The 17948-nt window shown below is 47.3% G+C and overlaps 1 protein-coding gene across 3 annotated transcripts in view; it reads right to left on the reverse strand.

Annotated features, from left to right (window-relative positions):
* The window catches only part of Ranbp16 (Ran-binding protein 16), a 34248-nt gene extending 17583 nt beyond the window's left edge, over positions 1–16665 (reverse strand). For all 3 annotated transcript variants that reach the window (XM_065223173.1, XM_065223175.1, XM_065223174.1), the window contains exons 1-8: positions 16208–16665; positions 14352–16135; positions 14137–14281; positions 1380–1663; positions 1130–1320; positions 843–1054; positions 639–777; positions 498–575 (exon numbers count right to left, since the gene is read on the reverse strand). In XM_065223173.1, coding sequence (XP_065079245.1) covers positions 498–575; positions 639–777; positions 843–1054; positions 1130–1320; positions 1380–1663; positions 14137–14281; positions 14352–16135; positions 16208–16210 — 2836 coding nt within the window. In that variant the 5' untranslated portion in view covers positions 16211–16665. The remainder of the gene's footprint in view (positions 1–497; positions 576–638; positions 778–842; positions 1055–1129; positions 1321–1379; positions 1664–14136; positions 14282–14351; positions 16136–16207) is intronic.
* Between the last annotated feature and the right edge of the window lie 1283 nt (positions 16666–17948).

Here is a 17948-nt window from a genome sequence, read left to right on the forward strand (position 1 = left end):
TTCCCGGTTGATTCCCGTCTGATTTCGATTCCCGGTTAATTCGCACTTTTCCTGATTTTTCCGGTTTAGTGACCACCCTGTAATTGATTCTTCTTTGCATTTTTTTCCCTGAAAGCTAATAAAAAATATCTAGTAGTACCTATGCTACACAGTCGAATTTTTAATTGCACTAATGGCAGAGTACTGACCTCTAAGAAATTTTGTAAAAAAATGCAATGACAATAGTAGGTAGCATGACTGAAAATAACATTTTAAACGGTATAAAAACGTTAGAAAATGGATTAATAGAATCTGAAATAGATCATTTTGAAAAAAGTGTCGAGTTCATTTTCAGTTTGGTGCTTGAAGGGTTAATAGAACCCGCTATCTCCAGCATATTCTTGCTTCGACCTACGCTCTTAAATGGCCCACAATTTACTCATGGTTGGTATTACACATCGTTCGAATTGAGGGACGTATCAAGCTGAAATAAATGTGAAAAGTTAACTTGGACTCACCTTTCAACTGCAACTGTTTGAAAATGTATGTCACAATGTAATCTAACGTCGAACAGCAACCGGAACCAACTAACACATCTGTGGATTGGAAATGTAAGCATTATATTCAGCACTCATTTCGCAACAACTCCACCTTCTCACCTAACGCATTAAGACCCTTGGATATACTTTCTAGGATGTACAGAAACACGGGCGGTTCCAACGTGGACAGGTATGTGATGTGATCCTGAGCGAGACACTCAATCAGTATGTAGTAGGCTTGCGATAGTTTTGGGTAGACCTGTGCGGCAAATGACTCCGGTTATATTAAATCGTTTCAAAGCTTATTTATTGCGACAATCCTACCAGTATGTCATCGTGGGAAATCGACAGTATCAACTTGGCCGTCATGTTCAGCACATTGTCCAGCGCGTCGTCCCCGTACAGCTTAAACACACCGAAATTTACGTAGTTTCCGCTGAGAATGGCTTTCAGCATCTGGAAGCACACTGCGTAACCTTTCAGCTTCATCGGGTAGATTTGCTCTTTGGGAACCTCTAGCGACAGGATTCGTTCACCTACATTTGACGGAGAGAAAAAAAAATCTATAATGAAATTCTCATTGCTGATGATAGAGGTTTGAGAGCGCATACCGTAACAGCAAATCAACTTGGAAGTTTCCCTAAAGAGCAATATTCCATTTGGACTAGAGACGTCGAACTGCAACCGTTGCGATCGATTGTAAACTAGTTCGGCGAACAGCTTCAGCACCGGAGTTGTGACGGCAGGATCGTGAGCCCACAGCTCCACGGCGCGGATGAGAATCGGCGAATAGTCCGGATAGCTGCAAGCAATCCAAATAATTACCTTGAACGATCCACTTATTCCGTATCAAATACTTACATCCAATCGAACAGCATCATGTACGGATTCTTCGAGTTGAACGCATGCGTCAAGCCGCGGAGATCGCGGGACAGCCCTATCAGCTCCTTGCGGGCTTCTTCGCTGGGGAAACTCATCATGACCATGTTTTCGATCGTGTTCGTCAGCGGCATCATGAACGTGTTGAACCGTTCGACGTCCTCGGACAGATCGACCATCAGCAACCGACCCAGACAGGTGTAGAACATGCTGCGACAGCGGGATGCACTCACCGCACCGGTACCGAGGAACGAAAAGTGCTCGCGCTGGATGGGATGGGAAAATTGGTATGCTTATGAAATATTGTATGCATTTACAGGATCGCAAAAAAAATACGATTTTGTTCAATTTTAAATAGGGCTGTGTAACGTTGAACGTTGACCGCCTTTTTAAGCATAAGGAGTCGGAGTCGAAGAAAAAGTACTGACTCTGACTGTTATGGCGGTGAGGTCCCCCAGCCATCATGTTCAGGCAAGTATGCTTCCATTAGCAACAGATATTTGTCTGATCAGTTTTCGAGTTCCAGTGTTACGCCTCTGTCTAGATACCGAATCCTTCACCGAGTTCTTCCAGATGAGTAGCATTTCTGTTGCCAACGGCATTGGACAACCACTGAACAGCATGAGTCACCTAACTTCACGCCCGAGACTGCATTTTGGAAGCTCCTGGTTCCTTTAGTCCAGCCGCACTGATTCCTGCCTGCGCTCATCTCAATGGTCCCGGTCCTGTGACTAGATGCGGATCAGGGGTCTTCCAGCTTGCTTCAAATAGGCAAGTACAAATGTGATCAAGACAATTCTTCGCCTTATATGCCTTCAAGTTTCAGCACGTCTTGCATTTCCAATGTTGCTAACCTATTCCAATCCTGAACAACGCGGTCTACAGTCCACCGATGACGGCATACTTTACAAAACCGATTCTGAATATACTGCACCGAATCGTAGCTGCCACGTTTCTGAAACTGTCAGTGCAGAACGCATTACTTGTCACCCCATGGAAGACCGTAAAGCCTCGCAACATAGTCGTGTTTACTGATTCCTGTCACCGTAGTCTTTCTGGCCCTGTAGTTGAAAACAGTGAAGGGGTCTTCCAACCTTCCAACCAATTCCTCGCCTGATCAGCCTCCATGTTTCAGCGCAACGTCTTTTTCACCATCGACTGAATCTCGCCTTTCCGATTGCCAACCTATGTTATCCGAAGGATTTGTGGTGTATTATTACTGCTGTTGAGTCCAACTACGATGCAATAGTTCTTAGCGAGGCCTGGCTAGATGATCGAATTCACTCAGCACAATTATTTGGGCAGTTTCTCATTTTTTCGCAATGACCGTAACCGGATGAACCTGCAGTACTTCTCTTCAGCAGCTATGCAGCAGTTCCTGACCGTAAATCTAATTTGAGCTGCGTTGAGAACCATACCAGATTCATTGGTGCTGTATTGTCCCGATTACATCACAACGATCTAGCTCTGCTATTTGACGACTACAACCAGTCTGGGCTTGTTTGGAAAATTTCCGCGAATGATCATCCAACCATTGACATTCTTCAGTCGTGCTTTCTGCTGTGCTCTTTTGAATGGTTTGATGCTAATTAATTCTCTACCTCACAGAAACTCTCGGCTACTTGCTCTTGTACTGGCGAACGAAGCCGCCGCACTAGAGTGCAGTGTCACCGAGACATCAGAGTCTCTGATACATCTAGACGTCGATCATCCAGCGTTGGAAGCATTCATCAATCGATCAGCTCCTGTGCTCTATGAAGACATAGTTGATATACAAAGCCTGGACTTTCGTAGAACTGTCTTCGTTGCATTGAATCACTCACTGGCACAGGTAGATTGGCAGTCGCTTGACTCGGGTTCGTCCAATGATGAAGCCGTTAACTACTTCGACGAAGTTGTGAGCCTCGGAGGAGACCTGCTCCAAAACATGGTCTAATGCTCGATTACAACACTTGAAGCGTGTGAGACCGTAAATACTTATTTACCTTACCAATCAGGCTAAGAAGGCCTGCTGTCCGAAGAAGTCGTCTCCACTCTACTCGATCCATGGCCACACTTCGCCAGCCTCGTAGTCTGCGAAGGGTCCGCTGCGCGCCCCTTACTCTTGTTCCTGTTGGGTCGCTTTCGAGAACCATTTTCACTAGGTGGTCGTGCGGCATTCTTACGACGTGCCCAGCCCACCGTAGTCGCCCAATGTTTGCAATGTGGACGATGGAGTGTTCTCCCAGCAGCTGGTGCTATTCGTGGTTCATTCGCCTCCTCCACGTTACGTCATCCATCTGCACTCCACCATCCGTTCAAAAACACCAAGGGCGTTGGTCCTCCACGAGCATAATCCTGGTCTCGTGGCCGTAGAGGACCACCGGTCCAATCAGCGTCGTGTAGGTAGTGAACTCCGTGCTTCGGCGAATTTTATTCGACCGGAGCGTCCTCCGGAGTCCAAAGTAGGCACGATTCCCTGCCATAATGCTATTAGCCTTCTCGACAACTACAGCGCAGCCACGCTTTCTCAAATTAACCATGTAGTTAACAAAAATAATCGTAGTTTGGACCTCTGTCGTGAGCACTCAGGACAGGACTCCTTGTGCACTAACTAAGCTAGTTTCACATCACCCTCCTTTAATTGTCACTGTTGAGATTTCGACGATTATCCTGCTGCGGTTTCTTATGATTTCCGCAAAGCTGACCACCAGATCATCATTGTATTGTCTAGCATGGTATGGGAGAATATCCTTGATCCTGATGACGCTTTCTCTGAAACTTCATTATGTGAGGCTGAATCGTGAATACCTTTCAAGTTTCCAACGAGCCATCCAGCGGAAACTTCCCGACATACTTTTGGAACTACGTGAACGAGCAACGTAGGGAGTTCGGCCTCCCATCGTCTATGGAATTCAACGGAGAAGTTGCTGCCACCACTCAGGATATATGCCGCGTTTTATCCGACAAGTTTGCCAGTGTATTCACTATAATGAGATACTAATCGACGGCCATATTACCACAGACAGACATTCAAGCTTGAATTTCCGCATGTGTAAAACTCCGTAACCGTCATTTCAAAAGAGATATTCAAGAGATATTCAAGTGGCAATAAGCATCAAGGTGGCCCAATTTTCATTCACCTGTCAGAAGTAAGTTTTCATTTTTGACTTGGACTTGGACGCTAAGCACAAAGCTGCGAGATGTTTCATCCGGTAATGAATTGGCTTGTTTAGGTGAAACTACCTTCTTCGGCTATGGAAATTTTAGTTCTAGTAGTCCCAATTGGGTCAATATTCAGAATCCTTGTTGAACTGTTTTCGTACCACCAAAATCTACTCCAGAAGATTCTTCCACAAACAGATTTTCCCAGCTGTACTCAGCGTCCAGGGTGCAAAAATCGGAAACGGAGCTGCGGGACCAGCCAATTTTACACAATGCTATCCGTTGGTTTTTCCGAGAATGAGTTGAAGCGAAGCTGTTAACAATCGAAGCAAGCCTTGACATTTATACTTAATTGTAAACGTCTTAAATAAAATTAGTTCTTCTCTAACCACTACCAAAAACAGCCGTCTTTAGCTACTCTCTACAGGTTATGGGCCTGTCGTGAAGTCGTTTTCCTGGACGAAGGAGCCCCATCTGAAGCTGTAGGTCCCGATGCTCGGCACATTGACTGACCTTGTGCTCCCTCTGCGACAAACTTCAGAACCACCTCGGTCAAAGGTGTTGAGGGGCAGCGGACGGGAGCACGTGCTTCCAGGCAAGTACAAAGATTTTCACGTTGATAGTACTGGCCTTCCTGGTATCTCACTTTCACATGAATCGAGCGACTTCCATGGTTGTTGACGATAGCACTGGTGGACCGAGCGCAACGACGGTCTAGTGGCATTAGCATCTGGCATGGATGGCGAATTCGGAGACGACCCCGTTTCTCATGGCTCGGGACGATGGCAATGCGTGGAAGCGTGCCATGCAAGAGGACTTCGACGCACTGGTGGACAATAACACCTGGACCCTCACCAAGCTACCGAAGGGAAGGAAGGCAATCAAGTGCAAATGGGTGTACAAAACGAAACGTGATGCTGCAGGAGGAGTTCAACGGCACAAGGCGCGGCTGGTCATTAAAGGCTACTCACAGCGAAAGGGGGTAGAGGCTACGATGAAACGTATTCTCCCGTTGTTCGCTCTGGTTCGCTACGATACCTTTTCGCACGACCTCACGATCGACCAGATGTATGCAGTGACGGCTTTCCTGCAGGGTGACCTCGACGATGGAACAGCCCCCATGCTTCGTTGACGGAACAAGGAAGACCGAGGTGTGCAAGCTGAACAAGGCGTTGTACGGCTTGAAGCAAGTTTGGAACCACAAACTGGATGCGGCTCTGCGGCGATTTGGCCTGGTATCAACGCAATACGATCCTTGCGTCTACGTCTGCATTAAAAATGGCAAAATTCTTATTGTTGCTATTTATGTAGACGATTTAATGATATTCAGCAACGACGAGACATGGAAAAATATGCTGAAGCAACAGCTAAGCAACACTTTCCGGATGAAAGATTCTGCGAAACACTGTCTTGGGATCCGGATCGGCAGAACAACTGACAGGATAACGTTGGATCAAGAAGCCTACATCGAAACGATTTTGAAGCGGTTCAACATGGATCGGTGCAAACCAGTGAAGGTACCAATGAACACTAGCGAGAAACTTTCCAAGGATGCGAGCCCGAAGGATGACGAGGAATCTGCTGCTATGATGAATGTTCCATATCAGGAAGCTGTCGGGTTTCTTATGTATTTGGCGCAAAGTACTCGACCGGACATACTGTTCGCCGTGAATACCCTCAGCCGGTTCAACAATAATCCTGCGTTACTTACGTGGAACCTCAAACTTGAAGTTGGTCTACAACAAGAATGTCGATTCAAGCATAGTCGGCTACTGCGACTGTGAGGTACATGAATACGGGAAATAATATTCACAGATTCCTTTCCCCCACTAATGAAAGTGTTTGTGATACTTTCATACAATGTTGGTACGACTGATGTGGAACATTGGCAACGCGGCACAAATGATGTGGCTACGAAAGCTCGTGCTTGTTCCATTGCATTCAGCAGCAGACTCCAGGAAAGGTAAGTCCTATTTTGTGATCCAACCGAATTCCTGTGTCGAGTGATTTCACAGTAATAAGGTATAATGGCGATTGTATCAATTCACGGAATTCTTTGGGTATTTACAGCGACGCGGATTGACGATCCGATCCGGACGAACGTAAGTCAACCAGCGGCAACGTTTTCATGACTCAAGGCGGCGCTATTTCGTGGTCATGCAAGAAGCAACCTACGGTGGCGCTATCGACGTGTGAGGCGGAATATATGTCCGTTTCGGCTGCGGTACAGGAAGCGTCCTGGTGGCGAGGACTTTCTACGCTATTCAACGAAGAAGGAGAAATGGAAATCAGCTGCGACAACCCAAGCTGTATTGCAATCGCCAAGAGTGGTGGTTATAATCCTCGCACGAAGCATATCGACATACGCCATCACTACATCAGGGACGCTTTGGATCGTGGTGTGGTGAAACTGGTTTACGTTGGCACGGAGGAGCAGATCGCTGATGGATTAACCAAACCATTGCAGAGGACGAAGTTTGAAGAGAGCCGTGCGATGATGGAAATCTCTGCGGCTTGAGGAGGAGTGTTGAAGCGATGACCACTACCAAAGACAGACGTCTTTAGCTACTATCTACAGTATGCAACAGTAGAAACTAGCAGTACATCATCATACATAGATGATTTCCAATGCCGTGACTCTGTTCAAGTCATCCTGGACCTGATGGAGTCCTATCTGAAGAGACATATTGCTAGCTTGTTAATTCCGCTTCATCGTCTGTTCCGCATGTCTCTCTCCAGTGGCATATTTCCGTCCACCAAAAGAGAAGGAAACGAGCTGTGGATAACTTTCGAGGAATTACATCGCTAAGTGCCGTATCGAAGCTATTCAAGCAAGTCATTATGGAACCGTTACTGTCCCATTGCAAGCAGTATTTGAGTGCTGATCAACATGTCAGCCGCTCTATTACCCACCAATCTGCTATTACCGAAAGCATGTCGGATCGGGTTCAAACGGACGTTCTTTATTCAGACCTATCCGCAGTATTTGCACCGACGAACCGACATACCACAGGAGCATTTCGTTTGTCCACAATTTGAATTGTCAAACGAGCGATTCGAACTTTCAAACGAGCGATCAGATCTGTCAAACGAGTTGAGACGCTAACCAAGGCAATATAAATTATACGTGGGTTCGTGTCCTTGCTCATGGTATGACGTGATCATATGAGTAGATGTCGGTAGTGTTTAACGTATTTTAAATATGGCAGTTTGTATGAGCTGTCACGTCGGTTCGTCGGTGGTATTCGACAAGTTGAACCATGCTATTGCGATTGCTACACTTGGCAGGCTGCGGTATGTATGCGGTAATCTTCTGAGTTGGTTTCGATCGTATCTTACCGGTCGTCGCCAACTAAAGGTTGCCATAGGAAATTGCAGATCAGCTAGCTTCTTCGCCACATCAGGTATACCTTAGGGAGGTCACCTGGGACCGTTGATTTTTATACTGTACTTCAACGACGTGCATCTGGTCATCGAAGCTCCTCGGTTATCATATGCAGATGACCTCAAAATCTTCCTACGAATCCGCTCGATTGCTGACTGTCACTTTCTCCAACGTCAGCTTGAATGTATTCGTTAGTTGGTGCAGTTTAAATAGAATGGTAGTGAACCCAGCCAAATGCTCCACTATTACGTTCTCACGGAAACAACAACCGATCATATTTAGCTATGACCTGCTTGGCTCGACAATCGAACGATTGGATGTGATCTTGGATTCGCAGCTATCATTCAAGCAACACATTGCATATGTTGTCGATAAGGCGTCTAGAACTTTAGGGTTCATTTTCAGGATAGCTAACAACTTCACCGACATCTACTATCTAAAATCTCTCTTTTGTTCGCCTGTACGATCGACGCTTGAGTATTGTTCAGCGGTTTGGAACCCAAACTACAACAACTGTGCCGAGAGAATCGAATCTGTTCAACGTCGCTTTCTTCGTTTTGCGTTGCGTAGATTGCCTTGGAATGATCCGTTTTGATTACCCAGTTACGAAAGCCGTTGTCAACTTATCGACCTAGAACTTCTCCGGACTAGAAGGGACACAAGCAGAGTAGTATATATAAACCGGGGAGCTAGGGAGTGTGATCCGCCATACAAACTTGATTTCATCAAAGTGACTTTGTACCGCTGAATGGTTCCATTAGGTCCACGCTTCGCTTTGAACACCCATTTGTTCCGAATCGCTTTCCGCCCCTCAGGCAGATCCGCATGCACCCACGTGCTGTTCTCGCTCAGTGACCTCAGCTCATCGTTCATCGCTTGAACCCAATGATCTCTGTCAGGCCGTTGCAGAACTTCTTCGTAAGTCGTTGGATTGTCCATCGCACATTTACCGTTGGTTAAATCAGGAGGTAACTGGGAGGAAATGGTATCACCAGAATATGCTCCAAAGCTAATATAATCATTGTAATTGCCTGGATAACTGCGCTCCCGATCGCTGCGCCTTTCCCCCTTGCTGCGAATCAGCTGGTCTATTCAGTTGCGATGGGAGCGCGTTTTTAGCTGCATCCGCAACCTCTTCGATGTCTTCATCTTCACCATCAGAAGAAACTACAACGACTTCGTATTGCTGCTCATCACTGCTTCCATCAGCAGCGCTGATTGGTACCAACAGCTCTTGGAAATTCAGCTCCATGAACTCCACTGGTTGTGCATTTTGATCACTCGTTAGGCTTGGACTTTATTCACCTTCTGCTAGGACTACAACATCTCGACTGATTTGAAACTCACCGCTGTCAGGATCGTACAAACGGTAGCCTTTGGTATCGAACTTCTTCCGCTTCACTTTCGGATCCATGCGTTCTGCAACACCATTCTGTTCAGGCGTATACGGACTCGTGGTTTGATGCCGGATACCTTCACGTTCCAGAACTTCACGGAAACGTTCGTTGACGTACTCCGTCCCATTGTCAGTACGCCAAATCTTCAGCTTCTTCCGGCTTTGCCTCTCGGCTCTAGCTTTGAATTTCTTGAATGCTTCAAGCACCTGATTTTTCCTTTCAAGAAAGAACACTACTACCTTCTTACTGGCATCATCCACGAAGGTAATAAAGTAGCGACTTCTTCCAAACGATGGCAACTCCACGGGGCCGCACAGGTCGGAGTGCACCAGCTCTAGTAATTCCTTCGCTCTTGAACCACTGGTGGGAAACGAAAATCGTGCCTGTTTGCCTGTGAGACACGACACACAATTGGTAAGCCACTTCCTTGAGTTTTTTTTTTCTTTCTTTATTAAAGAGACTTTCAGCCTTGGGCTGGTTCGTCTCTGGGAATCCCAGATGGGGAATCCCCTATTTGAGGGGGGTGGGAATTCCAGAGGGAAATTACCCTAACAACATAGTTTGGATCCCAGAGGGGATTTCCGAAAAAGCGCGTGGGGCCCCGGAAACAGAGTTTTTAGCTACGGAGTTTTTAATTTGGTGGCATTGGAAGGGAACCTCCGAAAAGGGTCCATTAGTTGCTTAGTGGCTGTCTTAATACTGTCATTTTGTTGGAGAATTCCGTTTTCGTTGCGTTGGTCTGTATAGTTGCTGATGTGGGTGGTTGGTTGTGAGATTCTGGTTCCGAGTGTGATCTGGTATGGTGGTGATGATGATGATGGTGAGTTAGGTGATCAGATTAGATCGAACAGCTCAGCTTCCCGGGATGTCGTAGCGGGTTCTTGGTGCTTCGTATTTCGGACAGTGGCAGATAATGTGATCCACCGTTTGAGGAATTCGGCATGATCACAGATCCTATGGAAAGGTCCGTCTCCCTTGTAGTTGTGGGAGATGTTTGTATGATGTGTTCGAAGTCGGGATACTGCTCTCGATGTATCGGTGGGTCCGCCCACCTGGAGATGTCTCTTTTAATTTTTCTGATGGCAGGGGTTTCACTGGCCGCCCAATCGCGAACCCAACCTTCGTTGGTGATTTTTGATACCCATTTTTTGAGGTCCGGACCAGGTACAATTCGCGTGTACTTGGCCATACTACGACCTGAGTTGGCTAGTTGGTCCGCTTTTACGTTACGATGAACCCCGCAGTGTTCAGGTATCCACACAAAGACTGTGTTGTTTGGCGCGTGTTCCTGTATAGCCTGGATCCAAGGGTGTTTGCTCGTATCGGATTCCAGTGCGGCTAACACACTAGCGGAGTCGGTGAAGATGGCTATTGGTCGGTCGTCGGGAATGGTGGCTGCAATGAAGGCGGCAATGGCTTCCGCAGAGAAAATGGAGCACTGATCCGGGAGTCTATGGCATTCCGCGAGGTTTGGACTGAAAATCCCGATTCCTACCTTTCCCTGGGCTACCGAGCCATCCGGTTCTGGAGTTTGAGTACCGCTTGTGCCACCGCTGAAGGATTGGCAGCAGCTCTGAATTGGTATTTGATTGTGTGGTCGGTCAGAATCTTCGGCATGTTCCAACCCCTCGCTCCGACCCAGTAAACCTTGGATATTGGGGGGAGAGTCGGGTTGGATGCTTCCCTGAGTGAATTGTTCGCCTCCGTGAGGAGGGAATCTTCCTTGTCGTCTCCTGAAGTCTGCTGGTAAAGTCCGATGGCTCGTTGGCAGATAGTTTTGGAGATGAAGCGATCAAAGGGGAGCTGTCCTTCTTCGATGCCAGCAGCTATTCCGGGGGTACCTGACAAAAGACCCGAACAGATTCGGAGAGATTGTTGATAGACCGGCGCTAACTTTTCGATCAATCGGGGCTTGGCAAGGAACGTAGCTTCGATTCCGTAGGTTAGGCGTGAGTTGATGATGGCTTTCGCCACTTCCTTGAGTTTCTTCAAGCTTCCTTCATTTAAATGGCCAAGACGTCTATGTCACAACTCGATGCTGTTAACCTGAAACGATTTTCCGGCCGACTGACACGATAGAGACCGCCTTTTTCAACTCCGGTAATGACAAGCTCGCCGCTTTCATTCCAGAATTCGCACTTGTTCGCCGTGAATACTACCTTGTTTCCTCGCTTACGGATGGTGCTGACCGATAACAGGTTGGTTGCTAGGTCCGGAATTTTCAACACATTAGCAACTTCCACGCTTCCTTCTGCAGTTTCCACGGAAACCGTTTCCTTTGCGACGGCCTTCATGTTGCTGTTGTTTGCTGTTCCAACGTCATGATCCATGGAAACCGCGTTGACGAAAGGTTGATCCGAACGTGCCATGTGCTTGGTGGCACCGGAATCCAGATACCACTAATTGGTCCTTACATCTCCAATAGTGAAAATACAGCACAATCCTTTTGAATTGCTTGGCTTCAAAGACGACTTTTTGGCATTGGGACATTTAGCTGCAACGTGCCCCGGTTTCTCACAGTTGTAGCACAGCCTCTTACCTTTGTTACCGTCCTTTAGCTCGCCGGACTTCTTTCGGCTCGTTTTGCTGTACAGGGCACCTTCTAGTGCTGCTGCTGAACGGACCGCGATCCAATTTTACCTCCTGTAAAATTTTAGCCTTCACTGCATCCGCTGTCAAGGCCGTACCGGAAGCTTCGAGACCCATGATAATGGGTTCGTACTCAGGAAGTCCCATCAACAGAATCGTCGCGAACCAAGAATCGTCCACCTTGAATCCCACAGATGCGAGCTTGTGACTTGTGCTCAACGCTAGCAGCCCAATTTACCTGGTTAATCCGCTGTCCTGGAATGCATATTGCAGCTTCGTCCAAGCTTCCTTCGCAGTTTCCGCATCCTGAACCAGGCTGTAGTTGTAGCTCTCCAGAATTAGGCAGATCGTTGCAAGAGAATCCTGCAACTTCACGTCCTCAGGAACATCTTCACCGTCTCCGTCAATGGCATACCAGCTTCCTTCACGGATCAGAATCAGCCGCATCGCAAATGCCCACGTCGAATAATTCTCTCTTCCCTTCAGCTTTTCGATGACTGGCAGCGCAACGGAACTTCTGACTCGAACGCTTCCAGCTTCAGTCCTGCCTCTTCCATTGCCATCTCCATTTCCTTGACCTTGCTGTCCGGATCCCGAACTTCCACTTGTGGACATACTGCTGCTTCAATGAAAAAATCTTCTGAATCTTCCGATTAGGGAGATTGTAGAGTACAATTGAAACACGTCACGAAACATTGACACGGATTATCACAGACTACTGTGTTATTCAATAGATACACAGGACCCGTAGTCTCAACGTACGGTTCCAGTCTGCTCCGTTTAATTATTTTTTGACGACATAATTTTTCATAAGGCAAATTCATAGATGGAATTCTTACGATATTTTTCCTTGGTGTAGCTACCTGGATTGGATATAGGGTGTCCCATAATGTCTAAGCACGATTTAAAAAAAAACGATAACGTAACTCTGTTTACAGCAAATTCGATTTTTGATTCGTATTTATGTTCTCCATAGTATTCTCTTACAATTTAACGTAGAAAATCTAACATCCAATCAGTCGTAAGCCAAGGAGCGGATTTTTGACCTTCAGCTTCAGCACTGATACCTTTCCAACAATGTTGGATACTTTTTCCCAGTCTTTCGCAAACTTTGTAACGGAATCCGCTGCCTTTACATGTTTCTGCAAATATGCTTTGGTCAGGGCCCAAAAAGTTTCGATTGGCCTGGCCTGGGGACAGTTTGGATATGAGAACAGTCTACGAATTGGACCTTGTTGGCTTTATACCAGGCTACCGTGTCCTTGGAGTAATGAACCGACGCCAAATCCGGCCAAAACAGTACTGGCCTGTTTGCGGATCATGGGTAACAGACGCTTGTTTAAACACTCACGCACATAAACATCGGTTGTCCATTTCACAAACGGCATACCACACTCACAAATGGCTTGCCAAACCATAGCCTATTTACCGAATTTTACGTTTAAAATCGACTTATCCGCGTCGTCAACACTTCGGCCATCACGAACGGTGTAGTACTGATCACCAGGAAGAGTTTTGTAATCAAATTTGACGCATGATTCATCGTCCATAATCACGCACACCGATTTTCCGCACAGCAATTGGTCGTATAACTTCCGAGCCCTCGGTTTGACGGATGCGGCTTGTTTTTCACTCCGCTTTGGCTTCTTCTGCTTCATATACTTGTTAAGCCACGTCTCGAACCGAAGCGCTTTTCTTGCTAGATTTTCCGGTCCAGATTTCGGTCAACAGGGTTCGGTTTACGTCCCCATTTTTACTTGTCGTGGAAAGTTGCTTCTTCAACCATACTTCCGAATCGCCTTCCAATTTCGCTAATTGACTCAGAGAAATGTTAGGGATAGTACACCATTTGTGCACGATCTGTTTGCGCTTTTCCGCATTGTCACGGAAATGTAAAGCACCGACACTTGCGATACACGAAACGGCTGGTCTAAATGTAAACAATGATTCATCATGATAATCAGCTGCTTAAACGTCATCTGAAACAAGCAGGGATGTTCCAAAGTCGTGCTTAGAAATTCAGGGACACCCTATGGCTTGAGGAATTCCATTTTGAAGGAATCCCACTCGCGAAACCTATTCTCTGTATTCTAAATTAGAGAAATGTATGAGCAAGCTTCATCGACAAAGTTCCCAAAAAAGCCTTGCATCATAAAAATTAAAACTAACACGAGAGAAACATTTGAACCAACAACAACAACAACAAAAAAGTCCCCGCAATTACCGTGTGATTGTTCAGCATAAATTGAATCTCGTCCAGTTTGATCAACCGCCGAATGGAACTGAACGTCAGCGTTAGATCGTTCAGCAGTGTCAGCGTTTTCCGGATGATCTGCTCCGAGTGGCCAAAGTACTTCAGATTGGTAATTCTGTAAGAACAAAAAAAAAAAAACGCTATTAACTTTCCGCAACATTCCCAATCCCGGCCAAGAAGCCTACATCTTCCGGCTGATGACGGTGAGCAGCGTGGTTTCGTCGTTCACCCCCAGCACTTCGCTCAGGCGCTTGAACATCTTCAGCTTCTGCAGGTGCTCGTTGATATAGACCTTCCGGACCTGCTCCAGGAAGCACATGATGGCGAATTCTAGCTTCTCGCAACCGCACTGTGGCAACCGGGAATCGGTCAACGTCATCAGCTGCAACACCCGGATGATCATGTCGCCATCCAGTAGATCGTGATCGTCGTGGGAGTAGGAAATACGTCCACTAATGGCAGCGCCGATGATGTACACCAGCCACGTCAGCTGACCCTCGCAGATCTGCACGTCCAGATGGTTGGCGGTCGTCGGCGAGGACAGAATCTCCTGGTAGCGACCGGCCGTTTGGTCGAACAGCTGAATCAACAGGGCACACGTCTTTTCGTACTCGCACCGGCCGATGGTGGAGAACTGCTCCAGCTGCTGCTGAACCATACCGGTGTCGTCCAAGGGATCTTCCAGACCTTCGCGCAGAATCACCGGAACCGATTCCAACTTGGAGGTGACGTACGCTTTCGTGACCTCCGGGGTGTACGTATCTAGGTAGTGAGGTTCGGAGGATTTTACATACGGCAGGGAAGCGATCAGGCGCTGCCAAAGCGAGAGAAGATAGTGTATGCTGTTCGGGGCGAATTGCCACATCTGTAGCGATTGAACGGTGAATTTGGCGATCAGCTGGATTGCTTCGGCGTAGTTTTCCACGATGACGAGTTCTCCGAGCTGGAAGTTGGATTTAAGTCGGGCTAGAAGGCGGCAGAATTCGTGGTAATTTTCCGGATCGCTGAGACCGTGCGAGGTCTTCAGGATGTCGGTGGCGCCTTTCACGAGTTTGGCGAGAAATTTAATGCGCTCGGCATTGTTGAAGATGGATCGTCGGATGGAGGTAATCTGAACCAGACAGGACAGAGCCAAACTGGATAGGCGTGCCGGGAGGACGTGGTAGAGATCAAAAAACAATTTCACGGAGTCGGATTCCAGGAACGCCGGACGCCAATTGGTGGGGATGTGGACAGTGGACATGTCGTCAGCGGACTCGTCGGCAGAGGTACCCACGAAATCAAAGCTCAGACAGTTCCTGGCCAGGTTGAGCAAATGCGTGAACAGCCCATGCTGTGCTTCGTCCAAGTAGTTGGGCTTCTGGCAGCAGTTATCCTTAGCCTGACTGAGCAAGGTACAGGCCAGGATAAAGATATCGTACAGCTGGGAGTCCCGATAGAGACAGGCAATCTTTCGATGTTTGGTGAAGGTAAGATTGCATGCCGTTTCCGCCAGTTGATTCATTTCCACCGTCAGCTGAGACAGGATCTGGACGCCTATCATACAATGCTCCACGGATCCTCCCAAAAATTCCTTCACATCCTGAACGATGTTTCGGAAAATGTACTCATCCTCGTACAAATCCACCCAGCACAGTTTGGTAATCTTGACCAGCAGCGCAATTAGGGCCTGAATCACAAACGACTGCAGATTAGGATGCGTTGCCAGATAATTTAGAATGTAGTTCCGAATATCAACTCGTTGCTGCAGGCTCAGCGCTTGGATGTTCTTCGAAACCAACTTGGTCAGAGTGGTTGCGGCCAACAGTTGCGAGTAGGCCGAATTGCTACGGTCCAACAACTGCTGGCACTTTGGGAGGGCATCCGGATCTTCCTGAAACAGGTACAGCGCCTTCTCGGCTTCGGCTCGAGCTTGTGCATCCTGGGATTCGTAGAATTGTTTGCACAGCAGCTCTAACTGTTGAACATCCTGAAAATCAAGAAAATCAAGCGTAAATCAGTGACACTTTCCGGGGCCCGAAAGTTCCGGATGAATTCTCACCATCTTGGCTACCCGACAGGCAATTAATTCCAATCAGTTCGGAAAAACGTTGCTCTTTGAAAATGGAATCGGAAATTTCCGGTACTCGTGGGTTGTCGCGTTCCAGCACCGCACCGCCAGGAAGCTAGCTAACCGAGGGCGCCGGTGTTTTTTCACAGCATAATACAAAAACACGAACCGACACGGAGAAAGGTGCACAGTCCGTCAGAAACGCGTCGAGAAAAGAGATTCTACGCGATCCGCGAACGCCGCACAATTCGAGGGGGAATTTCACAAGCGAACCGCTCACAGAATCGAGCAAACCAATCCGCACCGGTGGAACAAAGGCTCGAGCTTAGCTTTCCTGCAATTTTCCGGCAATTTCGATGGTAAAAAACCACTTTTAATCAAACGCGACCGCACACACCATTCGATAAACTTCTTTTTTTCCTTTGCTTGCAGTCACACAGATTCGCTGTTTTCTCTACTCTCGGCGAATAATTGAAAATGGCCTATCAGCTTTTGTAAACAAAACTTTGAAAGCTCTTTCCTCGCAAACAAAATGCTGCTCACGCCAACCAAAAGCTCCATAGGGTAGGGGAAAGTTTTTTCTATGAGATGGTGCTTTTTATTTGCGTGGGCGGCCTTAGGTTTACGAGGAAAGGGATTGCAAATAATTGTGTACACAAGCCGATAGGCCTTTTTCAATTGTCGGTCGAGTACTTTCGTTCTTCTGCGGTGGTCGCCGCGGCGGAGCTTTGCCCAATTACACCGTCGACCGACGGCTTGCTTGTGTCAAATTTTGCTTGTTCATCTACGCCTACCCAGGCGCGGTGCCGACATCGTGGTCGACACCGGCAGAACGGGAGGGTAGGCGTTACGGTGTAAATGGCGATGGGAGGATTGATGGAAAATACCTCAACTGCACTGGTGGAAAAGTAACAGTTGGAAATAAGCGAAAGAAATAATTAACAATCAGCAAGTTTTCGAAGCTGAGCAATCAAAACTGGCAGTCCTGGAAATTCAGGATGGAGATGCTCCTGACCAGGGAGGAGCTGTTCTACGTCATCGATGGTGTCAATCCGGAGCCTGTAACGGCCCAATGGACCAAGGATGATAAAAAGGCGCGCGCAACTATGGTGTTGTGCATTGAGGACAACCAATACAGCCTCATAAAGACAGCACAGTCAGCCCGAGAGTTCTGGGTCAATTTACAGAAGTATCACGAAAAAGTCACCGTGACTTCTAGGGTGTCCCTTCTCAAAAAGTTGTGCAACTTGAACTTACGAGAAGGAGGTGATTTGGAAGCGCACTTATTCGCATTGGATGATCTCTTCGAGCGATTGGAGAACGCCGGGCAGGATTTGGAAAATCAGCTGAAAATCGCTATGATTAGGAGTTTGCCAGCAGTCTGGTGACAGCGCTTGAAGGCAGGCCAGATGAAGATATGACCGTTGAGCTGGTCCGGTCCAAACTCTTGGACGAGTACGAGCGCAGAAAGGAGCGGTAAGGAAGATCATCCGGTGACGCAAAGGCGTTGAAGAGCAGCGTGAAGTTGCATGGTGCAGTGAAAGACAAATCCGAGATTGTGTGCCTTTTTTTGTAAGAAGGTTGGGCCACATGAAGCAAGATTGTTTGCGGTTTCAGGCCCTGAAGAACAAAAATGATAAAGACAAGCGAGATGAAAGCAAGAAGACATAGGTATCGCCAGGGTGATCGCCCGAAGGCCAAGCAGGCCACTGAGACTGAGAAGAGTTCCAGT

The sequence above is a fragment of the Ochlerotatus camptorhynchus genome, unplaced genomic scaffold (genome assembly GCF_037179485.1).
Source record: "Ochlerotatus camptorhynchus isolate MF236.1 unplaced genomic scaffold, CSIRO-AGI_Acam_v1.1 ptg000185l, whole genome shotgun sequence".
Lineage (NCBI taxonomy): Eukaryota > Metazoa > Arthropoda > Insecta > Diptera > Culicidae > Ochlerotatus > Ochlerotatus camptorhynchus.